This window comes from Dermacentor albipictus, chromosome 1 (assembly GCF_038994185.2).
Source record: "Dermacentor albipictus isolate Rhodes 1998 colony chromosome 1, USDA_Dalb.pri_finalv2, whole genome shotgun sequence".
Classification (NCBI taxonomy): Eukaryota; Metazoa; Arthropoda; class Arachnida; order Ixodida; family Ixodidae; genus Dermacentor; species Dermacentor albipictus.
In genome coordinates this window covers 284,659,922-284,672,797 of record NC_091821.1, presented here as the reverse complement: position 1 = coordinate 284,672,797, position 12,876 = coordinate 284,659,922, and the positions used below count along the sequence as shown (strand labels likewise).

General features: G+C 47.9%; 1 protein-coding gene across 1 annotated transcript in view; it reads left to right on the top strand.

Moving 5' to 3' along the window:
* The window catches only part of LOC139054426 (protein Skeletor, isoforms B/C-like), a 358,514-nt gene that overhangs the window by 187,378 nt on the left and 158,260 nt on the right, over nucleotides 1-12,876 (top strand). The window contains exon 3 of the mRNA XM_070531375.1: nucleotides 11,618-11,690. Coding sequence (XP_070387476.1) covers nucleotides 11,618-11,690 — 73 coding nt within the window. The remainder of the gene's footprint in view (nucleotides 1-11,617; nucleotides 11,691-12,876) is intronic.

Here is a 12,876-nt window from a genome sequence, read left to right as displayed (position 1 = left end):
AACAATATTTCAACGGGCTTTCAATACTGACATGCAACACATCCCAATATTTCAATGTTGAGGCTCAATGCGTCTGCAACAATGCTTCAATAGGCTTTCAATATTGACACACAACACAATTCAACAATACCTCAATGATCTTTCAATATTGCGGTTCAACAATGCCTCAATGAACTTTCAATGTTGAAGCACAACATGGTTTCAACAATACAGCAAGAAAATTTCAAATTGAAATGTCCCAATGGTGTTTCAACAAAATGCTGCGGGCCAGTTATCAACACTTGTCAAGAACAAGCGACCTGCCGTCGTTCCACACGATAGCCGTGTAAGCTCACTTCCGCTGCGCATATTTGCACCTTGAGGGGGTTGAGTGTGAGGCCCGCCGTCCGGAGTTCTCCCATGACGTCTCAGAGATGATACAAGTGCTCTTCGAAGGTGCGCGAGTAGAAGATGATATTGTCGAGAAAGGCGAACGTGTGACGCTATCTGGCGTCACGGAGTACGCCGTTTATGAGGCATTGAATCGCACACAGCCTTCCTGATAGACCGAAGGACATCCGCATGAATTGGTAGAGCGCCTGTGGGAAGTAAATGTAGTCTTGCACTCGTCGCCCGGTCGCATCTCTACTTGTAAATAAAAATTGCTAGCATCCAACGTATAGAGTAGTAGTTCGCTCCGCCGAGGTTACGAACTGTCTCGTCCACCCTTGGGAAGTAGTACCCATCCTTCTTCATGACCATATTCAGCCGCCGGCAGTTAACACAGAGACGAACTCCCATCCTTATTGGAGATGTGCATGACTGGGAAACCTCAGGGACTCGTGGACCGCCGGATGTTTGCACTGAGCTGCTCCTGTAGCGCCGCGTCGATTACCTGCCGTTTGGCAGGAAAGGCAAGTCGGTCTAAAGTTGGATATTCAAGGCTGCGCGGCGCCCGTCTCGATGCGGCGCCAGATTCGTGCATCCTGTGTAGTCTGTGAACATCTCATCAAAGCTGTTTAACAATGATAATACGCGGTCACGCTCGTGCTCTGTCAGATCACTGGCGTCTGCTAGGTCAAACCTTTTCTGATCCGGTCTCGGGGAAAATCCTTGTTGACAAGCCGCCACCAGTGGTTTCGCTAGCTCGTGGGGTGCATTGCTCGTTTCCTCCTTTCCACTTCTCCTTTTCCAGTTCTTCTCCTTCGGCGAATGCCGGTGTGGCGAAATGCGCGAGCGGCGCCAACGAGTTTTCCCGGTATCCGCTGTTGCCAAAGTCGATGACAATGCCAGTCTTCGCAGACAAATCTCGGCCTAGGATTACTGGTACTGCGAGGCCAGCCAGGCGAATGAACCACTGCCTTGGACGCCGTTGATTCCAGCGCACGAGTCGCACATTCGAGCAGAGATCTTCGCGCGCCAATTGAAGATGCAGTTTCCGCTGCCGCAACTTAACGCCTCTCCATTCGAGGAGAAAGCCGACCTCGTCTCCGATCATCGATGCACGATTCCCAGTATGGACTAGTGCTTTGAAAGTAATCCCCGCGATTGCGAGATTTATAAACCGGGCAGCCACGTTGTTCGGAACTCCTTCTCTAAAACCTGAAGGTGCCGCGATGGTGTTTGCCTCGCAAGCTGTTGCCCTGGCCGCTGGCACTGCTGCGACCCACCTGGTTTCCCTCCTGGTTAGGGCACTTACGCGCGATGTTTTTCGTCTGGGCACAGTTGAAACAGCGCACGGGGTTCCGCGCCATCAGTTGTGCTAAGCGAGGCTGCCCCACCAATCCCTAAGCGTGTTACGGTTGGCGTGTAGCAGCCAAAACGATGCTCGACCACCATGCTTCATGGTGGTGGAAGTGTGAATAAGCGATGTGTGAATTCCCAATTTGTTGTGGTTGTCTCAAAGGGTTGCCGGTCTGGTTGGCGCCCTGCAGTGCTTACAGGCCCCTTTGTGTGTGTGCGACTTTACAGGGACCCTTCCCACAAACTGTCAACACTTTCCGCGAACCAACATCGCCTAGAAGAAAGGCTCACCGAAAGTGTGAGCAGCCGCAAAGGCACGACGAGAACTTACAACGTCAACTGGGAAAATAGATCAATCACCCATCCACAACAAGACACCCTTTCCATGAACGGTCAACAATTTCCGCGAACCGACGTCGCCTAGTAGAAAGGCTCACCGAAAGTGGGAGCAGCGGCAATGCCATGACAAGGATTTACAGCGTCACCTGTACAGTGCCACCGGCGGAGGCGCACCCGCACCCGCTCACCGAAAGTAGGAGACGCCCATCCACAAACCAGACTCAGTGCCTGTCACGTAACGTTGACGTGAGCAAGATCCCGCCCACAATTTTAGTGAGCCTATTTAAATGGGCTCCGCACTGTACTTTTCACTTCATTCTCGTCTTCTTGTCGTTCACCAACAATTGAATAAACCGTGCAAGTTTCTTACTAGAAATCCTCTCGTCCTTGCCTGCTCGCCATGGCCTACCGGACGCCTGCAGCCTGCCGACAACGCCACGCTATCTGATAGTAACGTCGGTCGAGCTTCGAGAAACAGGCATCGCAACAACTGTCGGCAGCAGTGGGGTAGGCTACCCTGAAGAACGCAACAAGCGTTGGGGTGAGGTCGGCCGTCCATGATCGCGTTTCGGCCAGGTCTGTTTAGCTGCATCACTGGCCTGCGGTCGTCTGATCGGTTGTGTTGTTGCGAATCGCACAAGCCTCCCGAGTGCCTTGCTGGCGCGGCCCGCCAACGGGCGCGGTCCGAGATTTCGAACGGCGTGGGTTCAGCCGAGGATCGACCCCGCATCTCAACGTGCTCACTGTTCGTGCGCGTGCTGTGGTACCAAGCGCAGTTTCACTCCACAGGCTCCGAGGGAGGTGGCAGTGGTTAGTACGCGCAGGCTGCCGATATTTCAGCTTGCACCCGGCGTGATTCTGCGGCCAGCTCGTTCAGTTCTCTTCAACGAGGACCCTGCAGGTAAAGTGCAAAGGTAGATTCGCTTTGTCAAATTACCCATTCCGCTAGCTGCGCATTCAAAGCACTCAAATCAGCGTGCTCGAAAAGCTCCTGCATCGCTCGGACGTGCTCCACCAGCGATTTGTGCGGGACCTGCGTGCGTAGCTCCAACTCCCTCCGCATTTGCAGTTGGTAGTCATTTGCGAGGAACACGTCTCTGCGTAGTTTACGAAATTCGTCCATAGTGCTCCCAGTCTGGCCAGCCAAGCGTTACAAGTAGGCAGCCTAGTCGTCTGGAGCAATCGCGAAAACTATAACATCGCGCTCTCGCGTTTGCCAGTCGCTTGCTCATTCTGACGCTGTTCCAGTAAAAAAATAATAGCATAAAAACGGTGGGGGTCATCTCATCGCGGTAACCACTGCACGCCGGTATCGGGAATCCGATCCGAGGCCTGGCTGAAGTCACGATTAGCATAGCCTGCTGCAAGGCACTCCATAGAATATGCACGGGGTTTGCCGCGTCTGCAGGCATTCCTCCGAAGCCGTAAGGGTCTTACGACGCGGTAGGCTCGCTAGGCGTCGGGGCTGTCTGGCCGGAGGCATATTGGCGTGTGATGCCCTCGAAGCAGCGCTTCGTTTGCCTTCAGAGGAATGGGGGGCTAGGGCCAGTATCGCGAGCGCACGCTCGCACTATATACCAGGGTCCAGCATATTTTCCTGCCTACGTACGAAAAGAGGTTTTCGGGTCACTGCTCCACTCTTCTTGTTCAAATTTTGCGCAAGAAGTGCATTTTGGAGTCTACGTCGTTCAGTATAAAAGTTGTCCTAGTTAATTGCCTGGTCTTTAAGAGTGCAAACATACGTGAACTTATGGGGATGGTAGCTGCTGCTGCAACGGCACAAGCATAAACTTGTGTAGCCGCGTGCCGGCAGCTGCGGAAAGCAGCATTTCAGGCAGGGCGGTCGCGTGATCCAGGAGCGGGCAACACGCGGCAGCCCTCCCTGAAACCTTGCCTTCTGCATCTGCCGGCAGGTGGCGACCCAAGTTTAGGCGTGTTTATTTGAACGCTGAACGAATACCAAATATTGTCGCAACAGTCGAGGAAGAACTTGGCAAATGACCAAGTAATAAGTGGGAATATAGTCAGCTTCTAAGTGTAATAACAACAGAAATATGGAAAGAGAAAATGTTCGTTGGAAAAGAAAAAAGAAACAGAAAACCTGGTGGAACAAGGAAATACGAGAATTGATCGCTGAACGGCAGAGAGCACCCCGAAAGCACAGGCAGGCAAAAGTAGCGCAGTTACTGCAAGATGAAATAGCCTGTAAACGGAAAATATACCGGGAGAAAGAAATCTATGGTTCAAATACTGGTGCAAGCAAAGATGAAAGGTGAAAGTGAAAGTTGGTTGTTAGAAATACGTGAGAAAAAGGCCGCACCTAGAATATTTTGGAACGATATAACATTATTAGGCAGGAAGTCAACAGCAATACAATAACATATCGTAGACGAAGATGGAAACAAAATGGAAGGGGACACGGCAATAAATTGCACCCGAAAAATAACAGCCGAATCTTTCCAAGGCCATGACAATGTTGTATTTCAAGAAAAAATGAGGATAAAAATAACCAGATAGAAAAGGAGCTGGTGCTGAAAAATTTCAACTGGAAGAAACCCGAAGAGAAAATTACTAAACGCACAGCCACAGAGCTAGAGGAGGTCCTTCCCGTAAGGCTGGTAAAGGAACTGGGACCAAAAAGCAAGGAAGCTCTGGTGAAAGCAGTGGAAAAATCTTTTAAAGATAGACGAATACCAGACAGTTGGCGACAACGTTGAATGTATTTAATTTATAAAGGTAAGGCGGAGAAAGATAGAATTCACTAGTATTGACCGTTGACCATTAACATCGGTACGGTACAGGTTACCAATGCAGACAATTAAGTTAAAGCTGCAGGCATGGGCAGAGAATAATGGCATTTTGGGAGAACTTATAATTGGCTTCAAAAAAGTTAGGCGTTTGCATGATAATTTATTTGTTCTTACTCAGTGTATTGAAATATCAAGGGTAGAAAGCAGACCATTATATGTGGCCTTTTTTTTTACAGGAGCGTATGAGAACGTACACCACAACATTTTGTGGGATATTCGAGAAGGTGAAGGCTTAGGTGACGATTGTCTACAGTTTATGAGAGAGATTTACCTAGAAAATAGTGCTTGCGTTGAATGGGAAGAAATAAGGAGCAAGGAGAAAATTGATATCAACAAGCGACTGAGGCTGGAGTGCCCTTTATCCCCACTGCTGTTTATGATATACATAGTAAGGATGGACAGGGCTCTAGAAGGAAGTATTATCGGGCTTAATCTCTCACACAAATAGGCGGGTACAGTAGTAGAGCAGCAGCTTCCAGGTTTATTTTATGCGCACGACATTGTGTTGCTAGCTGAAAAGCAAAGTGATTTGCAGCGTCCGGCTAATATCAGTCGACAGGAAAGCGAGAATTTAAGTTTACCCGCCGTGGTGGTTCAGTGGCTGTGGTGTTGGGCTACTCAGCACGAGGTCGCGGGATGGAATCCCGGCCACGGCGGCCGCATTTCGATGGGGGCGAAATGCGAGAACACCCATGTACATAGATTTAGGTGCACGTTAAAGAATTCCGGGTGGTCGACATCCCCGGAGTCCTCCACTGCGGCGTGCCTGATTAATTAGAAAGTGGTTTTGGCACGTATAATCCCATAATGTATTATTACATTTAGAATTTAGGTTTGAAATTTAGCGTTGAAAAATCAGGTGTTATGGTACTAAACGAAAACAGTGAACAGACAGTGGCAATAGAGGGCCAGGAAATACCTCGGGTTAAAGAATATAAAGGCTGGTATATGGATAAACGAATGCAATAGCTATATGGAACAGAGGAAAAAATAACAGTAACGGGGTAGAGAAATGCAGCCATAATGAAGCGCAGAATGCTATAGGCATGAGGTGCTCCGGGGTACGTGGAAAGGTGTAATAGTTCGAGGACTAACGTTTGGAAATGCGGTTGTTTGCTTGAAATCAGGGGTACAATCAGGAATCGATGGCAACCAAAGGTCAGTGGGGCACCTCGCATTGGGCGCTCACGGGAAGACGACAAACGAAGCTGTGCAGGGTCATATGGGCGGGACTAGTTTTGAAGTGAGGGAAGCTCGCAGTAAAATTGAGTATGAAGAATGGCTGAGGAATATGGAAAAAAGTAAATGGGCTGGGAGAGTGCTCAGGTATCTGTACAGGAAAAACATTGATTCACAGCGGAGGAAAAGAACTAGGAAGCTTACCAGCAATTATGCGGCTCGTAGGGTCAGCAATACAGCGTCAACGAACGTCAAGCGGAGAGTGAGAGATGCTGAAATCTCATGGGTGGTGGCAATGGAAAAGAAACCTGCCATGAGTAACTACTTAAAAGGAAAAAAAACGAAATTAGGAAAGAAACAATTTCTGATAGCTCAAAGGGAAGTTTATTACTTTTCGAATCGTGATCAGGATGCTTAACAACACGCACCTGTAGGTAGTAAGAAGAAGCACGTTCTTGCTGCGGTAAAGCTAGGCAAACGATGGAACATATTTTATTAGAATATGAAGATATCTGTCCAGCGGTCAATTTAGGCAACACTGGACTCCTTGAAGCCCTTGGGTTCAGCGAGAGCAGAGGAGAAGTAAACATGTCCGCAATAAAGATTGGTTAGAGGCGGTTGGAAGATTGGGGGAAGAAAAATAGGGAAACGACAAAAAACGGAGAAGTGCAAAAGCAAAATTCGCAATAGGGGGTGAGAAAATTTGGTTGTGGGAGTTGATAGTGGTTTCTTTTTTTCTAACTCAGGTAGGACATTAAGCAGTATAACAGCAAAAGCTTGGTGGCGCTACGCTCCGCCCCGTTCCAAAGGGGCGCTGATAACATCCATCCATCCATCCATCCATCCAGTCACAAAAACTAAACACGGGATGGCGAAGCTGCCTTGAAGTTCCCGCACCTGCTTGCCGCAATGTCATGGATTTTCATGGCGTGTGCTCAGGCCTAGTTATATTTTTATTGGTAAAAATCGACTATAGTCCACTTCCATTAATTCAACCCTGACAGGACCGACGGAAATGATTGAATTATGTAGCGGTTCGAATTGAACAAGAGTCAGGAAAGACGCCAAAACACACCACTGATTCATTTTGGCACTATTTGCGCTATTTTAACATGCCCCACAACCAAACAAGCACGCACTTTCTATATGTTCAAAGTCGAAAGCTAAATTACAAATGACAAAGCTCTATGTACACATGCAACGCGCGCACAATTTTATATAAGTGCTGCACAATGACGGTCGGTTTGCTAAAGTCAGCTTCACTGCACGGAATTTTAAAGTCGGCTTTTTACATTTTTAAGTTGGCTTTTCACAGTTTAAAGGCTGTTTCATATGGGGCTATTTTCACTCAGTGACACAGCGATTTCCGTCGCTCCTAGACTGATCTTCGCAGCTCTTCGCGACACGCCAGGTTGGTCGAAACGATCAGCACGATTTCGGGCTGGCCGAGACCTAGCGCCGTCAAAATAAGGCTTTCCTGCTCGTGCCTATTTGACGACGTGTTTTGTCAGTGCCTCCGCAGGTTAGCACTAAGCATTCGTAAGTGTAGGGCGATATTAACGACCAAAAAGCACACAGCATATTGTGTCTTTATCAACATTCATACGTATTTCCGGTTTTCGAGTTTTATCGTAACACTAGAGGGCGTGAATACATTGAAAGCAGGTAGAAGTAGGGAAACGGCAAAAAACTGAGACATGCAAAAAGAAAGTTCACAATAGGGGGTCAGAACATTTGGTTATGGGAATTCGTCGTTTTTTTGTACTTTTTTTAACCTAGGTAGGAAATTAAGCAGTATAATAACAAGAACTTGGTGGCGCAACCCACCGCCCGGTTCCAAAGGGGACGCTGATAACATCCATCCATCCATGCGCCGTTGCGGCAGTAGCTTGCATCCCCATAAGTGCACGCAAGTTTGCACTGTCTTCTTAAAGACCAGGCGGTTAACTGTGCTTAGTGTTATTCTACACGTCGTAGAGTCGAAAATGCGATCTTCCTGCAAAATTTGAGCAAGAACAGGGCAGCGGTGAGCGCAACACCTTTTTTCAAACGTCATCATCATCATCAACCTATTTAATGTCCACTGCAGGACGAAAGCCTATCCTTGCGATCTTGAATTACTCCTGCCCTGCGCCAACTGATTTCAATTTGCGCCTGCGAATTTCCCAATTTCATCACCCCACCTAGTTTTCTGCCGTCCTCGGCTGCGCTTCCCTTCTCTTGGCACTCATTCAGCAGGGTTGCTTTATATCCCTTGCTTCTATTTCAAGTGCCTTTAGTCAGCTCAGGCAGGGGCCGGTTTTCACGCACGACATCCCTGACATGGATAATCGCAATTTCTGGACCTTAAATTGAATTTCAGCGTTGACCACGTGTGTTGGGCGCACCTTCCATCTACCTAGAAAGGACTTCTGCCGTTTCACTCCTCCCACTGTAAGATTGTGAAAAGGATTATTGCGTGACAATTTATGGATTCTCCGCTCCGCAAGTCGTGTCCACAGCTCACGCAGGATAGCGTTAATTTTCAAGTAGGGTGCATTTTGGCAGTGGACTTCCCTACGACGTTCGTTCTCGGTGCAGTCTATCTTGCGAAGAGTGAAACCTGGAGCCACAAGGGCACAACACTTCGAAGGGGAGGTCATGCCGTATGTACGCAACACCTTAAGAAGGTTGCCGGCAGACATGATGTCGCTCTGGGTTTTGTTAGCCCCTAATGAGAAACTGAAAAAGCTGTGTCCTCGGATCTGCGCCCAAGGCAAACGCGGATGGGATAGCGTTTGCCTTGGGCTGGATGGATAGTGGATAGACAGCATGAGCGTCAATTTGCAAAACTCTCCATTGGAGCTCATTTACTCCATCCCAGTGCCATGTGGAGAAATTTACATCGGCCAGAGGGAAAAGCGAACATTGTATAACTGCGCGAGCAAACGAACCACAAAGACAGCGAGGGACAAGGATACAGTGTTCGCTAATACCTACCAACTCGCCCAACAACAAGTTCTACTAAACAGAGGGAAAAGTCTGCTAATGACTGTCTTAGGGAGCATGCTCAGAAAGTAAAAAAAAAAGTATAGAAAGAGGATAAGCATGCTCATTTGGTCGTACACGTTTCTCCATGTGGCTGCGAACCACGATTACGGGCGACAAAAATCCGTGGCAGAAGCAAAGGTTGCATGTCTCAGTTGGTTTTGGAGGCCAACCGAGACATTTTACCACTGAGCATTTCCCATGGCTGCCGAGATATTTACCGCTCAGAACTCTCCAAAAATTATGTGCACTGCTTTTTCCCCAATAAAGATAGTTATAAGCCTAGCGTATATTTTATTTTCTCCTCTGGCTACTCTTGCCGTTAAGATACGCTGTTACGGGAACTGAAAATACCGCGCAGAGTTTAGTAAAGGCGCGTAAGGTGATTATTGTTGGAGTCCGAAAGGTTTTATGCTTTCGACTGCGCCACAGGCACCGACGACAGAATAAACACAGCGCGCTCTGTCTGTTGTCCGTGCCTGTTTTCCAAGACAGTGCAGCACCGACTAGTCCGATGCTGAAGCCTGATGACACGTCCCGAGAATTAGCGACATTTGAGGACACTTCGCTATTAGCACCTCAATATTGGGTAGCCTGCAGTGCGCTACGAATGACCGAACAGAGCGCAGTTACTGCGAAACAAATACGACCATGCCTTAATAGAACCACACAACTCACGCCAGTCTTTTCACCACCATTCATTCAAGCTGTTCAGCCTCGGTATCTGCAGGCATGGAAGCTCACCAGCCAAGTTCATTGATATTATTTTGAGTTTGGTTCAGCCCTTGTGTAATGAAGACGGCAATCTTTCAGAGACTTTTTTTTCTTCCTCTCCAGACGCGCTGTCCAAACAAGCTGAAAATGCAGTCGTTGAACTTTGTAAAGCTTCTAGAATATTCCAGTCGATACCGTAATTTCTTGTCAAATCAGTACGCAAGGATGCCTCCAAATTGCAAACGCTTTAAAGAACTTGGTATAGAATTTGAAACGAGCGCTTGGTCGCAAAACCGCTCTTGCGGGGCTGGGCGGGCATTCAATGGCTGCTTTCATAAACTGAATATTCTCCCTTACGCTTGTTTCCTGTTCGAGGAGTGTTCATTTCCCGCGCACTCGGTTGACACTGTCCGTCAGGCGCTGGCAGTTGCCCGATGGCTTATATGGACCAGCTGCTCATCCACCTCTAAAAGTACAGAGGGAACATGCATGGTCCTTTGTAAGTTAAATCCCTAGCGTAACATGCAGTAAGTATTACTGCATGTTACGCATTAGTGCATGTAACTGCATTACTGCATGTTACTGGCCTGTGACATCGCTCATCGGTCTCGACGCCTCTTCCTAATTTTGTATCGACACAAGTGCGGCCAGCGCGTACTGCCGGGGCGTGGAGGCACGGTGCGTGCTGCTATCGTTAGCCACCTAAGCACTGTTAACCGAATATTCACCTGGATTGACAGTTATGGTGGCTGTTGATCACCGCCTACATTGTGCCATTGACTTTGTGCCGCACTGCAAGTTGGACGTCACCTTATCCGCACTACTAATTGTCTCACCATGCGTGCGGTCGGCATTCCGAAGCTCATGTCGACGCCGTCATTTGGGAACGTCAAACAAGATTTGGAGCAACTTGGTTCATAAGCCGCGAAAAGGAACGAAGAACACACGGCTTGTGAATGCCACGTAGATTTTCATTTTTGTTTTGTTGCGTTCTCACCAGTGAATCTTCGCCGAACCACGACACACAGCCCCACCCGGCCCCACTCACTGTCGCTGGTCGTCCGCGTTGCTTGTTTGGTGCACAAGTGCAGACGGAACCACGCACTGCAGATGGAACTTGACCCTTGCATCTCGTGCCGAACTCGCCGTGGTGGCTTCGGCGTTGCGCTGCTAAGCCCGAGGATCCAATGCAGGCCACGGCGGTGCCATTTCGACAGGTGCGAAATGCACAAACGCCCGTGTATCGTGCACTGGGTGCACGTTTAAGAACCCCAGGTGCTCAAAATTAGTCCGAAGTCTCCTCCACTACGGCGTGCGTCATAATCATATCCTGGATTTGGCGCGTTAAATACCAGAATCTATTTTTTAAATCTCGTGCCGAAGGAGAAACCGTGTTCAATTTGCTTATTCACCTGCAAATACATTTAGAATTGAGGAATGCAGTAGAAACCTGGCATTGCAATATTTCTAGAACACTCGTTATTTAATTTGTGCGTGTAAATTGCGAATTAATTCAGTTTTTCTTTTTTGCCGTGGGCCTGTGCTGTATACAAAGCTCGTATACACACAGCTAGACCAGCTAGACGTGCGAACTCCGGCAAATCGTCTCTGGCCTTCTTGCGTGCGCACTTACCTACTTTTAAACCATGCCGAGAGCGACTCCGAATGCGCCAAATGCTTGTGTCATAGGTTCATATACTGCGACCTGTTGTTACGTATTTTCGTTTCCGCAGCTCCATATGCGTGAACCAGGGGGCGGGCAGTATGCTTGCGATTTGCGCGCCACTGAGTAGAGTGTTTCGTAAAGTGCCTTTCTGCCTTCGCAGAGGCCTTCTTCTGGGCTGGTACCGGCAAGGAACCCGACGATAAGGGTCAACAAGTTCCTGACGAGAACGGCAGGTAGGGTTTTGTTTCTAGGCCTTGATTGACGTTATAGTTTTGCAATAGATGCATGTCTTTGCCTGACGGTGTATTTATTTACACATATGGCGTGGTAGTAGAAGTTCGCAGTTTCAATTAATATTTTTGCACATATTTTGAGAACATTGTAGGAAATTAGGGAAACCGCTCGAGTTAACAAGCCTTTGAAACAGCACTGTCCATATTCGGCCGTTTATGACCTCGTACGATGGAATATTACAGCAATGACTGCATTAGTATCCATCGTATAGTACACGTAACAAATGGACTGGCATTATCTGCCGACATTTGGCGTATAACAACAAGGACGTTCTCAACAGGAAGTCTTGTTCTTCCAGTGAGCATGATTCTTGTATTTATTCATACCACAAAATTTAGTTTACAAATGTATCTCTCATTCAAGCTGTTTACGCTCACTGGTTCTTTACACCGTCGGCCGCCGCGGCGCGTTATCACGGTATGTGTAGATTAAGAGTTGTCTGTTCGTCCGCTTGTATTTTGCGTTTCCTTATTACCTCTACATTTTAATCAACAATTAATTTCTGCAATTATTTTATTGTTTGGTTCACAAGGTTGTAACTAAGAAATACATTTGAAGCTTCTGCACTACTGAATATTGGCAGATGTCACCTTTACCATGTCAGTGAACATGCAGTTTTTAATTTCTTTGACGTCAGCGGACCAGTGAGGCTTAATATGAGACAAAGTTACACCCTGATACTGCACATCCTGCTTCCTACTTGTATCCTGTAAAATTAATTGGTCGAATCAAGGCCCTCCACTCTTATTCCAGTTACCGCAGACGCTGGTAGCCTTACACAACTGCTGTCTGTAGGCCAGAGCAGCCTCCGTAGTTGTGATCGAAAAGGGAAATGCATGCAGAGACACTTCTGTTGATCGAATTCAAGCTGCGAAAGCTATCTATGGTGCACATACATGTTTGAAAATCAGCCGTGGACAGACAGAGCATCACTGATCCCGACCCGACATCACCGACGCGCAGCAGTCCACATAACACGGAAAAGTGCGTAGTCATACATTTATTTTTGACCGCACTACTTGCTCAGCGTCCAAGCTATGTCTCGGTCGTGAAACAGAGCTGCATCGCTGATCTGTCGAACGAATCCTCACATCCGGAGCCAGCAGATATGCTCCTAAATCAGTG